Genomic DNA, 21,921 nt, shown 5'->3' with positions numbered 1-21,921 from the left:
GGGTCTTGTCTGAGCTCTAGCCTACTGGATCGGCATCGAGTCCGCGCCTTCCGCCTTGCTCCAGTTGTCTCCGCAATCCTGCGGCCCTAGTGCAACTCTTATCACTGATGCCGCTTTCTCCTCACCGTTCGGCCTTTCATTATCTATTACTTGGAGTACTCGAGCCCCTTCCCTATCTATCCCACTTGCTTCCCGTCTGAAGGCGGCTAACCCTTATCTGTTCGACTCTCATCTGGATCTTGAGTTGACGCCCACAATCTCCGTGAACTCCCACTGGGAAAGCTCTTCTCTCATTATCATTATCATCATCATCATTATTATTATTATTAATCTTGCCTCTTTGTGTTTGTACAACTCACACCTTCTTGGCTTGGCATCTTCCTTGCCCTTTGATACCGATTTTCCATCCGGACAGCTCCCATGTCATCACTTCTTTGCTTGGGCATGGAAGACATTAAAATCCCTTCCCCATCTGCCATCTTAGACCCTCAGCCCGCCATTTCTCCAACTGGTGGACTTTCTAGGCCTCTCAAATCTCCCACCACTAAGAAATCGATATCAGGACAGACTGCCACAAATGCTCCCATCTCTGGAAAACCTAAGCAATCAAAAAGCCGTAACGGTACGGTAGCACTAGTTCTTTGAGTTATTCAAGAAGAAGAGATGAGTCGGATGAGAAAGAAAAAAAAAGATTAATAGAGGAGAGGAGAAAGAGAAGAAAAAATAATCAGAGGTCTATAAACGCGCAGTGCGCTGACGTTCTCAACTCTTTCACCATTCAGGTTGCATCACTTGCAAGGCGAAGCGGTTAAAATGCGACGAGTCAAAGCCAACTTGTTTTCAGTGCAAGAAACGAAATGTGGAATGTGGAGGATACAAAAAGGACTTCAAGTGGCGCCCATTCGAGGAAACTAACGTTGCGGGGAGGGTGTCGACGGCGAAAAGCAAAAAAGGTGCGTCCCGCTTAGCCTCACGAGAATCGCGAAGTAACTGATGATATGGCCCTATAGTCACCTCGTCTCCTCCTAACAGAAGAGCGAATCTAAGTATCTCATCTTCTACCACAGAGCACTCAGCAGCAGAAGTAAAAGACCAAACGGCTGCTTCGCAGTCGCTCCCCTCGGACACTAGTGATTTTGCCCAATCCCTTGCCCCTCACTTAAGTGATTCTTCATGTCAGTTGAACAAGCGTCGTATTATGCAGAAAAATCTCTCATTCTGCGCAGATAGTCTGCTGGAAAATGCAGACTTGGGACACATGGACGAGGACGTCTTTGTGCCACCTTTAGAAGAGATTGTGCCGCCAGATGAGTCTCCATGGCCATCGGATATCTCACTTCCCACTGCAGAGTTTGATACAAGCCCTGGGGAGACCACCCTCGCGATCCCGGGGGAAGAGGCTGTCCATGAATCCGACGACTTTAGCTTCGCTGCCCTGCTAGAAGGAGAAGGGGAAGATCTAGAAGCGATCGTCCGACAGTCGGACCCAAATATGAGCCCAAGCCTGTTCCAATTTGCAGGTACCAGTGTGTCTCCACGGTCTGGAAATACAGACATCAGTCTTGGTCTATTCAAAGAGCCTACGATATCTGCTGGTAGTCCTGAAAGGTTGATTCTGCACTTCGACAGATACACCTGCGGAATACTATCCGTGAAAGATGGAGCCCATGAAAACCCGTGGCGGACATTGATATGGCCACTGGCTAAGGATACGCCAGCCTTGTACCACGCAATCTTTTCTCTGTCTGCCTTTCACTGCAGTAAGAAAAACCCTTCCTTGAAGGTTTACGGGATGGAGCACATGCGCCGGAGCATCGCTTGTATGGTGCAGGACATACAAAATATGAGAGCGGATGCCGCTTTGGCCACAAGCCTAGCGCTCGCATTTGCTGACACATGGGACCGGGACACTCGTTCATGTATTCAACACCTACGAGGAGCGAAAGCGTTGGTATCACAAGTGGTGGGACTTGGATTGCAAGCTGGGTTGTGCGCAGCCGATCTAGATCGGATCCGATTCCTTTACAACACTTGGCTGTATATGGATGTTATTGCACGCTTAACCTCCCTGGAGGAATCTGGGGACCAAAAAATTGATCTATCCATCCTCCAGCTTCCCAAAGGCGCGGTGCATGAGATTGACCCTCTGATGGGCTGCGCCACCACACTATTTCCGCTCATAGACCGAGTTGCCCAATTAATCCAACGAGTACGGCGGACTAATTCCAACTCAATATCCCTCGTTTCGGAGGCTATTGAGCTGAAAAGGCGTGTTGAGCAATGGGAGCCTCCTGATTGGTTTGAACCCCCTGAAGATCCAACCTCAGAAGTGCAACACAGTTTACAGATCGCACATGCTTATCGCTGGGCAACCATTCTGTATCTTCATCAAGCTGTCCCAGAGATGCCTTGTGAGCCGGCGTCAGAGCTCGCCAAGCGAGTATTACTACTGCTGGCCACCGTTCCACCGAGCTCCCGCACAACGATTATTCAAATGTTTCCTCTCTTAGCTGCCGGATGTGAAGCTGATCAGGAGGAAGACCGGCAATGGGTGATAGGTCGATGGAGATCTATTCAGACCCGTCTCATGCTGGGTTCAATCGATCGCTGCATCGACGTCGTCCATGAAGTTTGGATTCGTCGAGACCAATTTGAGGCCGAAAAGCAGCGGCGACAGTTCCGAGGGGCGGGTCGTTCCAATTCCTTTGATGATCGGGAACCGGTTGGAAGAGATGGATTACCCTACGGGAACATGGCACCCGGGGATCTAAATAATCCCACTAGGTTTGCTAAAGAGTCATACAGAAGACCAGCAGCTGATGACCGGGCAATATCCTCCCGGGGAACTGGGAACCCTCGGCGGAGTTCTGCGGTGTCTCCCCTGGAAAACATCGAATTTGAAAAGACCGTTAGGGGAAAATTACATTGGGTCAGTGTTATGCAAGAATGGGATTGGGAAGGTAAGTTTCATTATTTCATCTATCCCCCCTCTGTTTAGGAAGAGACTGACAACTCAATCATCATATATATAGTATTTCTTGGGTGAAATCCATCCCGAAAGAGAGAAACATGGCTTCAGGTTTCACCACGCGGTTATGAACGATCCTGCGTCATAACACGGCTACCGCCAAGGTTCTCATGGTGTTTAGTACCTTGGGGCCGTTCCACGCGTTGCTGTGACTGCGCTGTTCCATGATGTTTGGACGAGCATCTCGATTGCTCGTCGACCCGGTCCTCCAACCCGGGGGACGCGGGTCTGTTTCTAGCTAGATAGCTGCGGAGGGAGGCCAGATATGGCTCTAGGTCGCTTGTTATCGACACGGTAGCCATTTTTGCCAAAGGGCGCAAGGGCTTTGTTCTTGTATGATTCAGTTTTTTGACGGCGTTTGCCTGTCTTGCAGCAACTGAGTGTTTACTATCTGGTGTGCAAATCAGCATGGCGTTTGGCTATTCCAGGAGAAGTTACGGACTTGGGCTTAAACACAGGTCGAGTGCGGAGCCTCGGGTTGCGATGGCTAGGTTCTGGTGTTTTCCGGGCATTTGACGTGGTTTTTGGTCGCCTTGGTAGAAGCAAGCTCAGGGTTTTACGTTGCGAACACAATGGCGCATGGGAGATAATAGATTTTTTTTGGTGTCCAGAGCCGTGCTAGGCGAACAGGAAGGCCTGCTTTCCGTATGGAATCTCGTAAGCTAGTGGGCGCGGTTGGCTGCTGGGTACGGGTTCCCGCAGGAAGGTAATATATCGTCAACTGGGCAGCAACAGAAACGGATATGCCGTGTATGTATGTACAACAATCTATCGGATTACTCTCTGGCACCGGCAACCGGGTCAAACCGCCAAGGGAAGTAGGTCGTTCAGGAGGAATCGTCAGTCCCACCGTGATAGAAGGGAGGTATCTGCGCGGGATTGATACGGATCGCGTTCTGCATTGGGTGTCTGCTGCGTCGAGGTGGGTGCCGTCATGAACAGTGATGACCTCGTCTTGTTGCTTGGGCTGAGTGGAAGTCGGGCCGAACGGGGGAACGCTCGTAATGATGGGTTGGGGGAAGGAATTAATGGAAGAAGAAGAAGAAGAGAAGGAAAAAGAAACGAGAGACAAAGAGATGGGGCGGTGTGGGATTTAAAGGGGAATGCACCAGTGGGAATCACACACTTGAGGGCACGTATTCGTAATCACACATCAAATTAGTACCGCGGATGATCTGATCCGGATCAGGAGAGGATTGCAGTATTGAGTAGTATTTGAGGAGTTGGATGGTATTGTCGGCATACTGGAAAGGGTGATCGTACCCCGGGTGGGGGTTGGTTTGGCATCCTGCAGTGGTATTGGACTCCGCCCATAATTAGGGGGGAAATTGCATGGGTTCACGCCCATTAATTAGTCTTCATTTCGCTTTCCTCTTTCGCCAGATCGGTGGATTTACAATCGACTGTGATTGGGGTTCCGCGGACGGATACCGGTGTGATTGAGCACAATTCTGGCGAATATCTCAAGATACAGATTGGTTCTTCTTCGTCTTCTTCAATCCCCGTGGTGGTTTGAGGTATTAATTGGTCCATTCCAGTGCGGACTTCGTCTTTGATCCATCCATCCATATTTCGAGCACTGCCGATCCGTGCCGTCCAATACCGCCATGAGGACGTCGTCTGCTAAGAGTCCCGTGCGCTGCGACAATGACTGAACAAAGTACACTCCTGCAGATCCCGTCTCGTGCCCTTTGCCCTCATCAAGATTCCTCTCTCCTAATGGAGCGTGACATAAGCCGAGGTCGAGTGCGGAAGATCTCCAGTCTCGTCGCTTGAGAGTTGGGTCATGATTCATGGCATGCGTCATATCGACCGTCGCGGGATCCCCATTTGTTGAGCCGGCTGCCAAGCTAGTCCCTCGTGGAACTCTGTCAGGGCCAGAATGGTTTCTCTTTCCCCCATTGTCGGGACGAGCTGATTTTTAATCCTTTGTGCAGATGGAAATTCTGGGGTCCGGCTGGGGTCTTATTGGGTGAGGGCCAGCTCGGCGCATGACTTTATGATGTCATGCATGGCGGTGGCTGTGACGGAGCGCCTTATTTATATGTGAATCCTCGACCGCCACTGTTGCTTGGGAACTGTTGCTTCTGCATATTATTACTATCCAGAGCGCTATTTTCGTCGGGATACATCAGACATCAGAGTATAACCGTTGTCTCCTTGTCTCTGCCGTACTGTATAATAAATACATCATGGATCTCATCTCGAAATTCGGCCACCTGAGTAAAGAACACAAGCGGAGAAAATCCACCTCCTCCAACGAAGAATCGAAGGATGACGAGGACCATACAGACCAACGGGGTAAGTGACGTCTCTTCCTCTCCCAGACTGCCATGGGATTGGTTGTAAAGGGGGGGGGCTTTTGACTAATGTGCTCTGCGTTTAGCATTTAACTTCCTGTTGGGGAATTTCGGTCGCTCTCACAATGATCATCCGGATAGGAGATCAAGCGGTGCGGGGAACATGGCAAGGGATATAGATGAATGGAGACGCAATAAGTAAGTGAGAGGCTTGTTTTCTATTCTAATTGGTCTTTCTGTCGTTCTTTGTCTGGGTGGCATGAACTAACGATTTACTTTTTTTTTTTTTTTTGCTGGAATTACAGAAAGAAGTCAGCACCGCCTCAGGAAACCGCCTCTGATTTGCGGCCTCAGGAAGGGCTCTCGAACTTGCGACCTCAGGAAGGAGTCTCTGATTTGCGGTCCCAGGAAGGAGTTTCGGATTTGCGGGGTCAATGAGCACAAATTGCAGTCTTTTATGGCGATCTGATTTCTTTTGTATTTGGGGAGTTTTTTTTTCTTCTGATATCTGGGGTCAAGGGGTGTTGCATTGTATTGCACATTTATTATGACATTATGATGATCGACGCTGTAGATAATGATGGTTATTTAACCTTATATTCCGTGAGTCTTGTTCGTGATTACTACTAGTAGTAGATGCGTCGTCTTGTGGTAAACTGCCCTTTTTATATAGTACTATGGTTTTAACTGGGTCTCATGGGCAATACGGACTAGTCATTTATTCCAATCAATCTAATTGGCTTCATTAGATGGGATACGGTAAGAAATGAAAGACAGGGAAACACTAACCCATCCGGGCAAAACAATCCAGTACCGGCGAACTTCCCCTACCCTGACTAATCTTCACTGATACTCGCCAACCAATTGCTATCAATCCCTCCGTGGCACCTAGTACTACTACTACTACTAGTAGTACTACTAGTAAGTAATCGGGTTTATCACTCGCATCGCTATCAAGGCACTATCACGGAGAACCCCAGGTCGATCGTAGTCTATTGATCCGACGGGTTCCCCTCACGACCCCTCAGTGTCGAGTAAACAACATCCTATGTGTTCGAGTATATCTTTCCGGGGCGCTTCCTGTATCCAACTCCAGCAGCTGGATCCGATGGTATACCTGTCTGTGTGATGGCGTGCGATGAAAGATCCGAATGGAATAGTATTCTGTTTGACGTTATAAAGCCATAGGCCTTGTGCTTCAGATCCGATCGAAATGTGAGCCACACTGTCTACCGATCAATTCTCGATCTCTACGAACGACAACAAGAACAACCACCGGGATCTTGGATAACATCAACTTCAAGCAAAATGCCTGCCGCCTTCACCTACTTCGCCAACGCCCAGTCCACCTTCAAGCCACCCCTCATCGCCAACGACAATGCCTACCTGGGGGACATAGTCTCGAGGTAAGCCGCCATCCCCCGCCATCCCCGCCATTTCAACCCAACCATTGGAGACTGACTCGGAATCTGTACCACGTTTAGTGAACACAATGACCCCGAGAAGCCCATCTCGGGCGGTTTCTACCGCCTGGAGAAAGGCACTCCGCTCGTCTACGAGTACCATTTCGATGAGACGAAGATCATCCTCGAGGGTGAGTTTGAGATCTCGGACGAGACCGGACAGACGGTTACGGCGGGTCCGGGGGATGTCTTTTATTTTCCGAAGGGATCGAAGATCACCTTCACGACACCGTCGTACGGCTTGGCGTTTTTCGTGAGTTCCCTTCTCCTCTTTTCCTTTTCAAGTTGATTGGAAGTTAGCGTGTTGAATGTGCGACTGTGTGAGTGATGAATATGGCTAATCAGTGCCTGGTAGACTGGACAACGGGCCAAGCTGTAACTGTTGAATCTGACATGCATATTCACGAGGGATGGGGTTTCATGGATCAACTGGGTCGATGACGACTGCTTGGGTTTTTTAGATCGAGAACAAGGGTTGCATTTTTCTTTTCCTTTTTTTTTTTTAAAAAAAATTTCAATTCCATGGAATCGCTTTCTACTAGTCTGGTGTCCCCACTTTTTCTCCTTGCGAAATGACGTCCGTTTGTTTACAACAGGTTGACGCATAGGCCTAACGGCCGAGGCGACGTTACATGGTCCTTTCTCCCACGCCATCGTTAAACACGGTGGAAATTGTATCTGCGTAGAGATGTAAGGGTAAGGATCTGGACGTGGTACTAGTAGTGTTATGAGTGAATGGCCATTTGTATGTGATCCAAACCCCTCGCAAAGAGAGAGGACTCGGACTAGACTTGCCACGGAGAATTCAGCCGCATAGATCGTCAGCATCCACTAACGATCTTGTTTTTTATTTTTCTTTTTTCTTCCCTTTTCTTTTTTTGGACAGGGAAGAGTGGAAGGATTTCCCTGGCGGATACTAGGTCGATGACTTGCAGGACGAGAAACCCACCCCATCACAAAATCTCCTATGATGATCCATCGATCACTCCCAAGAGATGGGATAGTCCAATCAGCAGGCCGTGCCTTGACAGCCGAGCCGATAAACTCGAATTATCCCCTGGGAAATCCGGCAGGTGCATCTGGATCGACCGTGTCTAGAGGGATCGAAGGAAGGGAGTTACCGGAGCAACGGGCGAGTAGGGCGAGCGCAGGAGAAATTAAAGCATCCACCAGCCATTCCGGTTGGTCCAGAAACTGTGGGGAGAACTTGAAGCCATTGGTGTGGCTGGCTGCAGGCGCTTCCGGCCTCAGGCCCCCAGGTCTTCCATTGGGGTCTAGTAGTTGTTCAGCTCTCAGCTTCAATCTCCATATCCCTGTCTCTCTCTCTTCCCTCCCCCCTCCCTGTTTCTTCTTGGTTGATCTCCTCCACGATCTCAAACCCCATTCTACTCATCTTAGGACAAGAGATCAAGTAGCGAGTGTGACTCCGTTCTGGTCTTTGTCCCTCGTCTTTCCCTCTCTCTCCAACCCCCCTCCTCTGTCAAACAAAGCCATTCTTCAACATCGGTACCCGACTTGCAACGGCAGTGGCTCTGGACGGCTCCCGCGTTCTTTGTACCGCTCGTTGCTTTTTCCTGGTTCTGAGTGGGTTTCACTTTATTTTTTTGTGAACCTCTCACCGATATTTCCACGACTCGTGCTACTTGTTTGCTTTTTCTTATTTATTGCTTTTCTTTTCTTTTTTTTTTTCCCCTGCAAGTTTTGGTCCCCTCTAGCGACCAGCGGAAAAAACACAGCAGCAACCCCTCGGCTCGCCCTTATCAAAGGGGTCGTCGGCCATATTTACCCGTTTGATCAGATCCAACGTGTTCGAAGAATTACCCTCTCGTGGTGATGACACTCAACTTTGCCCGCGAGTCGAGCGATCGACCAGCGCTCCGGCTGCCCAACCCCCCTCCCCTACTACATACCCGTTCGGGCAACGAGCTGGATCGCCCCTCCACGCCTTCGCAGATGGGTTTACCAGTCCTGTCCAGACGCCACAGGGCAGTCCTAGCAAAAACAGATTTCCCCCGGGCGCCCTAGACCTACCAAATGTCTTCGATAAAGCGATGAAGCTCAACCCCACCTCGCCTAACAAGGGCACCTACGACCATTATAATCACCCTATGTTTCTCCGAAAAAATCGGTGGAAGACTTCAGTGAGAGCGTCATCCGACAGCCTCCAGGGAGTCCCACGCGCAAGGCAAATAAGGAGAACACACCACCGAGTCCGACGCGGGTGACCAAGGACCTCGGCCCAAATCCCGCTGCGGCCGCCATCTCTCGTCACCAGCCGTATCAGCCACGCGATGTCGAGAGCATTCAGAGACGTCAGGTGCAGATGCGGGGGTTGACACCGGAGGAGTTGGAGAAACTGCAGAATCCTCGGGTAAAACGATTGGTAAACGTGACACAGCTCTGTAGGTGTCCCGCACGCATTGTGAACCGGTGGGATCGAGCCTGCTAACCGTTTCTAGATTTCCTCGACCACTATTTCGACCTACTCAGTTACGTGCATAATCGCCAAACTCGCTACTCTCAGTTCCGAACGGCCTACCCGGAGCCGCCCGCAACTTCCATGGATGACTACGAGCCGGCCCTCCTCAAATATTTGGGTCGGGAGCGGGCCCACCTCCGCAAGCGCCGCACCCGTCTCCGCCAACACGATTTCCAGATCCTGACGCAGGTCGGCCAGGGTGGCTATGGACAGGTGTATTTGGCGCAGAAGAAGGATACCCGGGAGGTGTGCGCATTGAAGGTCATGAGCAAGAAGCTACTGTTTAAACTGGACGAGATTCGGCATATTCTGACTGAGCGCGACATCCTGACGGCTGCCAAAAGTGAATGGCTAGTTAAGCTACTCTACGCGTTCCAGGATGAGGACCAAATTTACCTTGCGATGGAGTATGTGCCGGGTGGAGATTTCCGCACACTGCTCAACAATACAGGAGTCCTGCACAACCGCCATGCGCGATTCTATATCAGTGAGATGTTCAGCTGCATCGACGCCCTGCATGCGCTGGGGTACATCCATCGCGATCTGAAGCCGGAGAACTTCCTGATCGATTCCACGGGCCACGTGAAGCTGACCGACTTTGGCCTGGCGGCCGGTATGCTGAACCCCGGCAAGATCGAATCCATGCGCGTCAAGCTGGAGGAGGTGGGCAACACTCCAGTGCCGTTCGGTCGTCCGATGGAGCAGCGCACAATGGCCGAGCGACGCCAGGGATATCGCACGCTCCGGGAGCGTCAAGTCAACTACGCCAAGTCTATCGTCGGATCGCCAGATTACATGGCGCCGGAGGTATTGAAGGGCGAGCAGTATGATTTCACGGTCGACTACTGGAGCTTGGGGTGCATGCTGTTTGAGGCCCTGGCGGGATACCCACCTTTTGCCGGTGCCACGGTCGATGAGACGTGGCAGAATCTGAAGAACTGGCAAAAGGTGCTGCGCAAACCAGTATATGAAGACCCGAACTACTTTCTGTCGCGACGGACGTGGGATCTGATCACGAAGTTGGTAGCGTCGAAGGAGAGACGGTTCAAGAACATCCACGAGATCCACGCCCATGACTATTTTGCGGAGGTTGACTTCAACCGGCTGCGCGAGCAGCGTGCGCCGTTTGTACCCGAACTGGATTCGGAGACGGACGCAGGCTACTTCGACGACTTTACCAGCGAAGCGGACATGGCCAAGTACAAGGAGGTCCATGACAAGCAACGCGCATTGGAGGAAATGGCAGAGCGAGACGAGAAGATGAGCAAGGGTCTATTCGTCGGGTTCACATTCAGGTACGTTCGCCCGGCAATCGGCCATGACACATGGTTTCTAATGAACGGATATAGGCATCGCAAACCGGCCATGGACGGAGGACGTAGCTCACCGCGCAAACCCATTGCGACGGATGGGTCGTTCGGAACGATGTTCTAACGCATATCTTCTTTCCCTTCTTCAACTTTTTCTTTCCTCCTTACTGGCACGGTACGAGCTGGATCTCGAATTGACCATGACTGGATTTGATGAGCGAGTATATGTTTAATGTTCACGTCTGACTGTATGCATTACCGGGTCAAGGGTCATGGTCTGGAGTTGAGTGTAATTGCTTGTATGATACATAGAGGTATCGTAGACTGATAAACGAAATCCAAATTTTCAAAACCAAGTCATCCCAGGGAAATTGTAGCCCAGAAAGTCCTCCCCACGAAAGGAAAGAATTTAGTCCACATCCAACTGATGCACCATCTTCAGAATCTCCGACTCATTATCCCCAAGCACAGCCCGACCATTTGTCCAATCCACCGTCTAAGAAGACCGCATTAGCCAAAACCCCGATCCCAAAAGCAAACCTCTGATTTGAAAGAATAGAATGAAAAAGGAAAAAGAAAAAAAAAAAGGACTCACAATAGGCCTAACAAACCCCTGCGCCCCGTTCTCCTTGAACTTCTTCACCGCATCCTCCGCATCCCTCGCCCCTTTCACAACCTGCTCAACCCCATACACCACCCGGTTACTCCCCGCTCCTGCCGGATCCGCCGTCACATAGTCCAGGATATTGCGCAACTGATCCGTTGTCGGCGCCTCGGTCGTCACTTCCAGCTGGAACTCGCCCCGTTTGGTCGTCTGCGGCTCGCCCGCTTCGGCGGCGGCGAGCGCCCGTTGTAGCGTTTTCAGGGCGTTTTGGGACGCCGGCGCGCTGGGACTGTGAAAGAGAGTAATGGGGTCGAGGGTTTTGGGCTAGTCGGTTGGTGTTAGTTGGTTCAATTGGTTGGTGATTATTTATTTCGGAGAGGGGGGTTTTAGAAGAAGGCATTTGGTTTGAATTGGGTAGGGTAGGATTGAGCTGGATAGGAATTGGGGTTTGGGTTTGGCACATACGAATCGGAAGACCATTTTGGCTGCCTTTTTTTTTTTTCTTTTCTTTTTCTTTCTTTTGTAGATTGGATGAGTTATTTAGGATGGGAGATGTAAGTGATTGATTGGGTGTTGTACTTTTGGTTTGGTTTGTTCAATGCGTGAGTCGGAGGTGGTTGGGCTTGATTACGTCATGCCCGCCGCGTTTTGGATGGGCTGCTGTTTCGGGTTTAGCTTCGTTTAGTACCTTGGTCGTTATTGTCGGGGGGCCCGATTAGGGAAGGTGTTTTTGTGGAGATCTTGTCGTCGATTGATGGAGTAAGCCCTGGGCGAGAAATGGACATGATATGCTTCTGGTGTGCGGTATGGCATATGGAATAGTATTTACCTGGGAAATGCAGGTTTGTGGTCTTAGTACTTGCGTGTGCTGCTGTGCACAGTATTTCGGGTCCCGTCCAGAGATATTGGAGCCGGTGGATAGCCTTGGGGATATAGATGGATGGCTCGACGGGGACGATATTCTGGCGTTTCTAGGGTATGGGTGTTTCCTTCTTGTATTTGCGGCACATGTACTGGTTCTTGGGATTTGGTCCTTATGTGAACATACAGCTGAAACTAGAGTAGGAGTTGCAGCATGCCGCAGAGAGGGATAGCACCCATATTGAAGGGATCCCAATAGCTGTGTATGCTGATTGGGATAGGAGTATCTTATATAAGTATGACGTACGAGGAAGATGGCATTAGGGTGCAGAATCCAACTACTATGAAAAGGGGCCCGCACTATATATCTATCACATACTTGATGCATAGCCTTGATTACCAACGTTGAGGCTGTGGGGTATTCCTCATAAGCCGTGCTGCAAGAATATTTCCAGTAGCTGATTGTTCGTGTATTCAAGGGTCTAAGAGGAAGGAGTTGAGATAAGCTATTATCCGGAATGATCAAAGGGATAGCATGGGGCCTGTGATTCAGGTACTATATAGTACTTAATCATCCATCACGAAGTACTTACGTGCATAAGCCTATTCCTACAGTTACACTGGCGGGTTACCTCGCTTGGGGACTCATCTCATTCGCGATCGTGTCGAAAGTAGATGAGGTTGGATATTCTCCCTATCAGAGCTGACATGATCGACCCCAGTTGGATAGCGGCACAAGAGTTAAGTGAGTGGCTTGCGGAAATGTTGCACGTATGTTGTATCCTGCAGACAATTCGAAAGACACCGGCTGGTCTGACCTACAAACCGCTACCCATGTCCAGGTTACGGGCCACGTAAGAGGCAGTGTGATAACGTAGCCGTAGTTTGCTCTTCGTTTTCTGAAAATGAAAACCAGGTGCTCCATATAAGGCGAACCCTACTAGGCTTACAGGCATGTCTTCATCATCCCGTCTTTTTGGCTTTCATATCAGTTCTAGTGTATTCTACATCATGTCATTTGTGATTCCAGATTTTGGACTTCTCAAGAGTGGTTTGAGTCTGGTCGTATGGGACATCGTAGGGTTTGTGCTCCGGCGATTCACCGTCCACTATTTCTTCTACCTTCTGTCATTGACAATGTGAGTTGCTGTTCGATTCTCGGCGTTATTCTTATCGTCATCTAAGTGTATAACACACAGCAAGTACTGAAAGGGCAGTGGAGAACCAGTCGCTATCAATGTATTCGGGCAGACGATCTACTTCATCCTCTCTGAGCAGGATGCCACTGCGGTACTGAGAGAATCTCCACAACTGACACATACGGAACACGTCAAAAATCTCCTAAGGGGCCTTGGCTGCTCGGAATCAGGGACTCGGGGATGGATCGCGATTCCCAATCGAAAGCACCAGTTAGTCCTGGTGGTAGAGGAATTTCATGAGGAGGCAGCTCCTTGAGAGGTCTTTGAGTACTGAGCTACTAGCTCGGTCGTTGAAAGTTCTTGAGTCCCTTGTTCGATGGAGTGAAATCGATGTACCGACTCTCCCCCGGACCTCTGAGGACGGACAGGAGCGAACTGTCTCGCCATGGAAGTGGGCGCAGACCACAGTCATCCGTGTCGTTGCAACAGCCTGGTTTGGAAATGCCATCTGGGGCCTCTCGCCGTGCATCGGCGAGGATCTGGTGTGTCTTGAGTATGACCTGTGGAAGCTGCTCTTCAAGCTACCACGGCTTCTCTCTACGCCCATCAATAGAAGAGAGTCGCGCTGGGGAGTGTGGGTTGGTAAGATTCGATGGGTACGCGATGGTGAAGTGTACAGAGCTATCGCAGCTTAGGGACCCATACGACAGGTTCAATTCCGGGACCATGATCACTATCCAATCTGATATCTGGGAGAACACACACGAGCTGGAGTTTTCTGACTGAGTCTAAACCAGGTTCACACAGTTTTATTACTCGCAGCTATTAAATATTTCCATGTAGCAGGGATTTGGCAATACAGCTGAGTAAGCACACATGGTCAGACATTGAGGCAATTGACGTGGTCGTATCGTGGCAATTACACTAGTAGGGCTTGTTGTCTCTGTTTAGCCCGTAAAACACCAACAGTTCCGGCCCCCCTGACTTTCTCTGCTCTCAGCTTCCCTTCCTTCTTCTCTCCTCCAATTTCCCCCATCGGTTTGTTGACCCTGAGTATGTCTAGCATCGGCCCTGTCCTTGTTACCGGCGGCAATGGCTTCATAGCCTACCATATCATCGCCAAAATCCTCGAGGAGGAGCCCGACTGCAACATCCACTCAATCGATGTAAACATCGACCGCAACCGCCATCCCAACCCGAACGTGCACTACCACCATGGTGATTTGGCCTGTACCAATGACGTGCAGCGCATCATGCAGATCGCGCGCCCTGTGACCATCTTCCATACTGCATCTCCCGAGTTCTCCGACGCCCCGGAGTCAGCTTATCACCGCATCATCGTTGAGGGCGCCCACCACCTCCTAGATGCGGCTGTGAAGGTGAACACCGTGCGAGCCCTAATCAACACTTCAACCTCGGGCGTTATCAACGACAACCACACTGATCTCATTGATGCCACAGAGGAAATGCCAATATTGCGCCCGCCGCGCCAGAAGCGACTCTACTGCATCGCTAAAGCATATGCAGAAGACGCCATCCAAGCTGCCAACCGCAATGGCGGCCAGGATGATCGGGGCATCCTGACCTGCGCGATCCGACCCTGCCTGGTATTTGGCGAACGCGACGTCGGCACCTTGGGCAAGATGTTCGCCGTCGCGCGCCAAGGCAAGTCCCGGTTCCAGATTGGTAATGGGCAGAACCCTTACGATTGCATCTACGTGGGAAATCTGGCAGATGCACACCTCCTAGCCGCTCGTGCCCTTCTCAAAGCCTGGGGCAAGCCTCCCCCGGCAGACGCATCTACCCGTGTCGATGGTGAATGCTTCCATATCACGAATGAAGACCGCTGGCTCTTTTGGGACTTCCAGCGGGCGGTTTCCGCCCTCTCGGGCAACCCAATCCGGCGGGAGGATATTGTGGTTATCCCGAAGTGGGTCGGACTGACGCTCGGGTTCGTCAATGAGTGGGTTGCCTGGATAGTTTCCGGCGGTACAAAACCTGCCAATATGACCCGTGAGGGTATACGCTTTAGTACCCTTATCCGCACGCTGAATGGAAACAAGGCCAAAAGGGTGCTTGGGTATCGCCCTAAGGTGGGCATGGAGGAAGGCCTTGAGCGGAGTGTGCGTTGGTTCATGGAGAATGCAGAAAAAGATCATTCATGATTATCCCAGCATGGTTCGTTCTCACAGAATTGAGCTATTTACTTATACAATTCAGAACTGGCTACTTATATCATGTAAGCACGTCAAACATGGCAGACTACCTGGTATCATATTGGGCGGCAAATTACCAAGGTTCGCATCACTAGTACCTACTCCGTCGGGGTGTACCGAGTAGTAACACTACCCCGTCATCTGTGCCAATAAGATTACTACCTACTGTGGTAAGTTGCGAAAAGATCCCAATGGGTGTGATATATATAGTTTGCTTATATAAATTTGACCAGCTGTAGTCAACGGTGTCTCCTTCAGTGGGATACTGCTGCAATGAATAAGAAAGTCGCTAAAAACGCCGAACCCAGCATACTAAGGCTTGTGTACGAAATGAACATGCAACCTGTTGAGAATCCGTTAAAACAAAAAATGACCAAACGATGCGGACCGAGTCGACGATAGCTTCAGTGGTTACATCGGACAATGATGAGCCTGCCTCCCTAAGTTCTATTCTCGTAATATTGAACAACATGTACACCAACGACATTTATGGAGCCCTTTTCTTTAACTGTAGGGTTGTCTATCCAGGGAGAAGTCTCAGGATGAGCAGATGGCAGGACGATGGACTTTACACTAGAGGTTGCGCTTTAGAATCGACTTGAACGTTTTGCCGCGTATTGTCAGGCCTTTCATTTCAGTTGTTTACCTCTGGGATAACCCTGGGTATGCTCCAGCCGTGGATACTGTGCGACCATTTTCACGATTACCCTCATCCGTCCAAGCCAGCAGCCTCCGGTGTTGTATGAGTGTAATATTCATATTGACAACATCGAGTGTATTTTCTTGGCCGAATAAGTCCAAGTATATATCCTAGTATGTACGAGGAAGTGCTAGTTGGATAGCTTCATTAGTTAAATCATTCATACACTCAATACATGTATCGAAAATAATTGACCAGAGTACAAACCAGATACTTTAGCAGAATATACGACCGGAATAAAATACGTACTAGGTGTTTCACTACAAACACAGGGCCCGCAATACAGTACATATACTAGCGCCTGTACTCATGCAGCTAAGACCCTTATCCACAAAGTCTATCTTATCAGGACCCAACTTAATTAATCTCCCCTTTCCGCTCTCCACAACTCAATTCCAACAGCCAACCTGGCAATTAAACACCAACACAACACATACCAAAAAAAAAAAAAAAGAGACAAGGATGGACCCCGACGCGAGCATCACCCCGGACCAACCCCCGGTATTCAACTACATCCTCTCCTTCCTCCTAGTCGGCGTAGCATGGGGCTTCACAACCCCCTTCATCCGCCGCGCCGCCGCCGACTTCAACGTGCGCCAGGAGCAACACTCGCAGCCCCAAGCACAAGCACAAGCACCCCACCCGGAACCCGACGCACAGGAACTGCAGCAAACAACCGCGGAGCCCGAACCCGAGACCTCAGGCGACGATGAAGACCACCCCTTACCACCAGCAGCAGCAGCTTCTTCTACCACAGGCACACAGCAACAACAACAACAGCCCGCTTGGATGCGCCCCTCGCCTTCAACCTCCGGCTGGCTCAAGACAAAAATCACATCTCTGTTCTGGACGGTCATCAATCTCCTCCGCACGCCCGCGTACTCGGTTCCCTTGATTATTAACTTGACGGGGAGTATCTGGTTCTTCCTCCTCGTTGGGAAACATGGTACGTCCCCTTTCACAATTGAGATCAGGGTCGGCCCTGGAGAGAATGTGTCCGTTTGCTGATTGATGAGCATAGAACTGTCCCTGACGGTTCCGCTGGCTAATTCCAGTGCTTTTCTCTTCACCGTTCTGGGGGAGTGGTATGTGGAGCGGAAGGTGATTGAGAAGGAAACTTGGTTGGGGATGGTGCTTGTGTTGGGTGGGATTGCTATCTGTGTTAAGTCTAAGAGTTAGAGATACGGTAATTATTTGTAGACCTGGGATATGTATGTGTATGTGATACTGGGCATAGAATAGAAGATTGATGATGTGTGTACTTGGTTTGTTTGGGTGGGAAATAAAAAGGGAAAAAAAGAGTGCATCATCCGTGAATCGAACACGGGCCTCATCGATGGCAACGATGAATTCTACCACTAGACCAATGATGCTGCTGAGCTATTGGCTCTTGATGGAAGATTGGGGCTTATTTTGTTTTATATTCCACTCTGGGAAGCATTCAAGCATAGGGCAGAGGTATATCAAAACCGCCCAAGTGCCTCCTCTCAGACTAGAGTTCAAACAATAATATCCTGGTTCCTCAACGCTTGATAGACCTACATACTGTGTTGGGTAATACTGAGTCTGGTGCCCTTTCGTCCCCTTCGACTGCACTCTAATTGACCTTCTGCAACACGTAGACTACCCTGCAAGGTAAGGCCTCTGCAGGCATCCCTGGCTGGCCAATCTATTTCGGCAAGGATCCCACTCACTGCCTGCTCAACGGTTTCTCATTGATTGTCCAGGCTGAAGTGTTATATTATAAGCCTGCATATGACCGTGAGGTTGGTGCTTGGTTAAGGAAGGATATAACTTCTGCACTATGTTCTGTGAACATTACTCTTTATCGATCATAGGCTTGCTGAAAAGATCAAGAAACTACCTTGTCCTACTAAATACATCTAAACGAGAGATTTTTTGTAGTTGAATAAGCATTCCAGGCGACACTGAAGTGCAGAATACTATACAAGACATGATATGCCGTTAGGGCGACAATGGACATTACCACAACCTGCCACTATTTAATTTCCATGGTGAAATGTACAGCTTTCGAGTCTATCTATGATCGAAGACTGTAAACCTTGATATACACTATCCCATGGAATTGGTACAGATGCAAATATCGTTATATTCGCTTCCAAAGATTTATTTTATGATCCTGGATCAGATATTTCATCGCGTCATGGGCGACAGAGCTATCCTTGCCTCGTTCAAGTCGATTGCGTTGAGCCTCCGGGAGATCTCTGGGCCATTGATGTGTTTCGTTTATGACCATGGTGGCCAACTCTTGAGGAAGCGAATGGGCCGATGTTACTAGTGATTGTGCTTCTTGTGCCCACCAGTCATGCCGCTGCGGTGGTACATTCCGTGTAGAGCAAATGCGGTAGTATGGATCGACGAGCCACAGTGTCAGAAATCGAAGGTGCCCGGGCTCAGATTTGGAAATCAGCTCAAATGGCTCCATGCGGTGGTGAAGTGCGTTTGGAAAAACTATAAGACGTCCCTGGCCAATTGTCACAGACCCAAGCTCCTGAAGAGCAGGTTTGTCATCTTTGACGCCGAATAATTCTTCCAAGTACGGTACATCCCATCCCTCAAACTGATACACGTCTGAATCCATATCAATCTCTTGACGGAATAAGAGCCTGCTACCTGTCACGTTTTCCATGTCGAAGAAATAGACTGCGACTCCCACAATGTGCTCATTACGAAGGCCGTCTGTATGCCAATCCTCGCCCGGGTAAGATGGGCTTTCCGGTGTTAGTTCAATCCCTCCCATCTTCACAATGATTTGTAGGCCTTTATCGCGAAATGTTTCCTGGAGCTTCACTGTATAATACTCATGATCAGTGCAACTCATGCCAGGGGCCTCTTGGATTTTGTAACGATCCATTGGGTCTTTCATATTAAGTTGTGAACGCCAGATCTTCGGGTCTGTGTTCCACTGTATGTCATGTTCCGTGGGGCCAACAATAGATTTCGCAGTTTTCCCTGCCTTCCATTCGTCATACGAGTAGAGACCCGGGTCGGAATGCTCGAAGCGAAACAGGCGACTGTATTTTGCATCGACCACGTCTTTCAAGGATACCGTGCTCTCCCAATCCTGTGGGATCTCCTTTGTTTCAAGACCTTGCCATTCGACTTTAACACCATATTCTGGAAGGGCAACATAGTCCTTGACGCGGGCCAGTGTGTTGTGGTATACTTCGAGATTATCATCCAGTTCCGTTGGCAGCTCTTCTGCCCACTTTGGATACACGTTTCTCCATTCAACACCAAATGTTTGAATTCTCCGGGGCGCCCTGCCCCGTGGGGAAGGCAAATCAAAATCCATAGGCTCTCCTTTGATTAATGTCTCATTCCATGGTTCGATGACTAGAGACATTACCTTTTCAAGCGTTTCATAGAAAGAGCGTTGTCTGCTCGGGTGCAGGTCGTTGATGTAAGAGGTAATTCGTATGTCTGTCGATCCCACTGGCCCACAGAACTCTACCTCACAAGGAAGCCACTGGAATCGGTGAGAGAACAGCAATGTTCGCGCGGTACGATAGCTTTCAGGAAGCCCCTCCAATCTTTGACGATCCTGGTCGTGCCTTGGTGCAGCCTCGCCTTGTCCGTAGGTTTCCAATGTTTGTTCGAGTGGAACACAGCCGCCATTCACTAGAACGCGCGTCTGTCCGTAGATAAGAGGGAAAAGAGATGGGTCGATTATATTCCAAATCTGCTTGTTGGAACTTGGTTCCCAGTCTTTCTGGTCTCCGCACTCGGCCGACAGATCAGAGACAAACTGTTGGATCTTCAAGCCAACGGACGAGGGGATGATAGTGTCGGATTTACAGACAGCGCTGCCGGAGTTTAAAACTAAAATCTGGCCAGTTTCTTTAAACTGTATGGCTTTATCGCGCAATTCAGCCAAGCACCATTCCCATGCCTTGCGGCTAATGATCGGGCGCACCATGGCTTCTTCCTTCCACTTTGCGGCAGTGCGCTTGTCGAATACAAGATTATACCATCCAGGTCGATCCGTCAGCGTTTCCATCAAATTCAACATGGCCAACTCCCGGACCGTCAGAGGAGAGCTGTACCAGTCCATCGGGACCGCATCGTAGAATCTGTCCTCGCTTTCCAGGGACAGTTCAAGAGGAATATTGTTAAATCCGGGAACCTTCAAGGGGCCCGTTCCGGAGTTGTCGAGTTCATTGTTACCCATGGTGAAGAGGAGTCGAGGTTAGGAACACGGAGAAAGGTTGAAAGATTCGATATCGCTCTGAGGGAGTACTGGATTAATATAGGTATGCCCTTGTGAAGAGGCGATGGTGGAGTCGCACGGAGGAATATGGCTCCGTTGTTAAAAGCAATAGTCAATGAATAGTAGGTTTTTATTGATGAATTCATATATGTAAATAACAGTTGGTAAGTGTAATTCAATACAGCCCTACGCGGTAATATTACCGAACTCAAATTGTTAACCCTAATCGACAAGAATGGATGTTCTTTTAACCAATTTACGATTACTCGGAGTACATATTTGTGAATGATTCGGTGTATTTAATATACAGAATAGGACGTAGGCTGTAGCAAGGCCTTGCTTCAGCACTTATTGACGCGCTTCAGGATATCTTTGACTTTCACAACCACAGCCTGATGCGGTGCGAACCCTTTGTCGTCGGCCACAAACTTTGCGTCTCGCATTTCTTTCACAGCCTCTTTTGTCTTGTCTGAAAATTTATCGTAATCCGGATACTTTTTTCCTGTCGCTTCAGTGTCGTAGGCTTGCCATACGCGCCCATCATCCGTGGTTCGTGGGCTCTTGACGTATTCGACGCCCATCCGCTTTTCGAGCTCTTCATTGAACCATCTCATGTTATCAGCAACCCGGTTTTGCTCGACGAGCTTCAGCGCAGTCTTTATGTTGTTCTTTTCGCTCTCGACGCTGGAAAAGGATAATTTTTCTTTGATCTGTTCTTCAACGGCTTCAAACACTTTTGAAAAGGGCACCTTCCCTATGCCCTCTACAAGATGAGCAAGATCATACTTGCATTTGAAACCGTTCTCCCTCAATTTTCTGGAAGTCTCTGTGATTCCAGCAGTACCAGCATTATTGATGATGTTCTGGAATTTTGTTTTATGGACTTGGGATTTCAGCCTAGTTTCCAGAACGTACTCCAGGAATTCTGGGTAAGTGCAGGGAGCATCGACTTGTGCCGCTGGACACCCTTTTGCAAGCTTTCGCCTTTTCGGGTTGCTCACGGTTTTGAACTCGATCAGGTACGCATTGTAGAAGAATAAAGTCTCTGCGGGGCCTGCCGTGTTCGAGGCTAGGGCTGTCTCTGTGAGAAGCAGAAGACAGGAAAGAATGAGAAGAAGAAGGTACTTCATAGCCAAGCGTGGTCTTTTTCTTTGGTTGTTCTTTTTGTGACTAGAAGGGGGGCCATGAGAATGGATTGCAGAATCTTTTCGTTCTATGGGGAATTTATACATGTAAAATTTAGTATAGACATTCGACCTCCTAATAATTGATCAGGAAATTACTAGCTGAGCCTTGATGTAACAACCCTAGGGAGAGATAACTTCCTTGGTAACCCGATATTGTTATTCAAATACCAACCCAATGTTTTTCATCCACTTTACGATTTCAGCAGTCCTTTTCGTCTGCGCAGGCATCGTGATCCTGTACCCTAGACGCGACCCTACTTGAAAACGGAGGTCGTAGAGAGGCCGTAGCGATGTCAGTAATACCGATACATACCACGCTCTCTGCCCTTCATTAATTTTAATAAGAGTCTAGATATTACTTGTCTTACATTGAGCTGTCCAATCAGACCGCCAATATCAAGTC

The 21,921-nt window shown here is 49.4% G+C and overlaps 8 protein-coding genes across 8 annotated transcripts; 5 read left to right on the top strand and 3 right to left on the bottom strand.

The window, feature by feature from the left end:
- Window positions 1-420: 420 nt before the first annotated feature.
- ABOM_008240 (Zn(II)2Cys6 transcription factor) lies at window positions 421-3,046 on the top strand (the record flags this gene model as incomplete). Its single annotated transcript, XM_022535369.1, has 4 exons — window positions 421-622; window positions 783-953; window positions 1,011-2,960; window positions 3,033-3,046. The coding sequence occupies 4 exons, from the start codon at window positions 421-423 to the stop codon at window positions 3,044-3,046; spliced, it is 2,337 nt and encodes a 778-aa protein (XP_022386857.1).
- Window positions 3,047-5,220: 2,174 nt separating this feature from the next.
- On the top strand, window positions 5,221-5,766 carry ABOM_008239 (uncharacterized protein; the record flags this gene model as incomplete). The annotated part of the gene is made up of 3 exons (XM_022535368.1): window positions 5,221-5,329; window positions 5,508-5,526; window positions 5,634-5,766. 3 exons carry the CDS (start codon window positions 5,221-5,223, stop codon window positions 5,764-5,766), a joined length of 261 nt encoding a protein of 86 aa, XP_022386808.1.
- An 870-nt stretch (window positions 5,767-6,636) lies between these two features.
- Window positions 6,637-10,704, top strand: ABOM_008238 (serine/threonine-protein kinase DBF20; the record flags this gene model as incomplete). Its single annotated transcript, XM_022535367.1, has 6 exons — window positions 6,637-6,734; window positions 6,813-7,044; window positions 8,558-8,932; window positions 8,986-9,193; window positions 9,251-10,565; window positions 10,620-10,704. 6 exons carry the CDS (start codon window positions 6,637-6,639, stop codon window positions 10,702-10,704), a joined length of 2,313 nt encoding a protein of 770 aa, XP_022386807.1.
- Window positions 10,705-10,989: 285 nt separating this feature from the next.
- Window positions 10,990-11,664, bottom strand: ABOM_008237 (uncharacterized protein; the record flags this gene model as incomplete). The annotated part of the gene is made up of 3 exons (XM_022535366.1): window positions 10,990-11,076; window positions 11,176-11,508; window positions 11,650-11,664. The coding sequence occupies 3 exons, from the start codon at window positions 11,662-11,664 to the stop codon at window positions 10,990-10,992; spliced, it is 435 nt and encodes a 144-aa protein (XP_022386818.1).
- Window positions 11,665-14,239: 2,575 nt separating this feature from the next.
- On the top strand, window positions 14,240-15,349 carry ABOM_008236 (C-3 sterol dehydrogenase/C-4 decarboxylase family protein; the record flags this gene model as incomplete). Its single annotated transcript, XM_022535365.1, has 1 exon — window positions 14,240-15,349. One exon carries the CDS (start codon window positions 14,240-14,242, stop codon window positions 15,347-15,349), a length of 1,110 nt encoding a protein of 369 aa, XP_022386817.1.
- Window positions 15,350-16,562: 1,213 nt separating this feature from the next.
- ABOM_008235 (uncharacterized protein) lies at window positions 16,563-17,279 on the top strand (the record flags this gene model as incomplete). Its single annotated transcript, XM_022535364.1, has 2 exons — window positions 16,563-17,046; window positions 17,122-17,279. The coding sequence occupies 2 exons, from the start codon at window positions 16,563-16,565 to the stop codon at window positions 17,277-17,279; spliced, it is 642 nt and encodes a 213-aa protein (XP_022386816.1).
- Window positions 17,280-18,207: 928 nt separating this feature from the next.
- On the bottom strand, window positions 18,208-20,292 carry ABOM_008234 (DUF4246 domain-containing protein; the record flags this gene model as incomplete). Its single annotated transcript, XM_022535363.1, has 1 exon — window positions 18,208-20,292. One exon carries the CDS (start codon window positions 20,290-20,292, stop codon window positions 18,208-18,210), a length of 2,085 nt encoding a protein of 694 aa, XP_022386815.1.
- Window positions 20,293-20,672: 380 nt separating this feature from the next.
- Window positions 20,673-21,461, bottom strand: ABOM_008233 (uncharacterized protein; the record flags this gene model as incomplete). The annotated part of the gene is made up of 1 exon (XM_022535362.1): window positions 20,673-21,461. The coding sequence occupies one exon, from the start codon at window positions 21,459-21,461 to the stop codon at window positions 20,673-20,675; it is 789 nt and encodes a 262-aa protein (XP_022386814.1).
- Window positions 21,462-21,921: the final 460 nt, after the last annotated feature.

This window comes from Aspergillus bombycis (assembly GCF_001792695.1).
Source record: "Aspergillus bombycis strain NRRL26010 chromosome Unknown contig00076, whole genome shotgun sequence".
Taxonomy (NCBI): domain Eukaryota; kingdom Fungi; phylum Ascomycota; class Eurotiomycetes; order Eurotiales; family Aspergillaceae; genus Aspergillus; species Aspergillus bombycis.
Note: the sequence above shows the minus strand (reverse complement) of the source record. Positions and strands in the feature narration are given on the sequence as shown.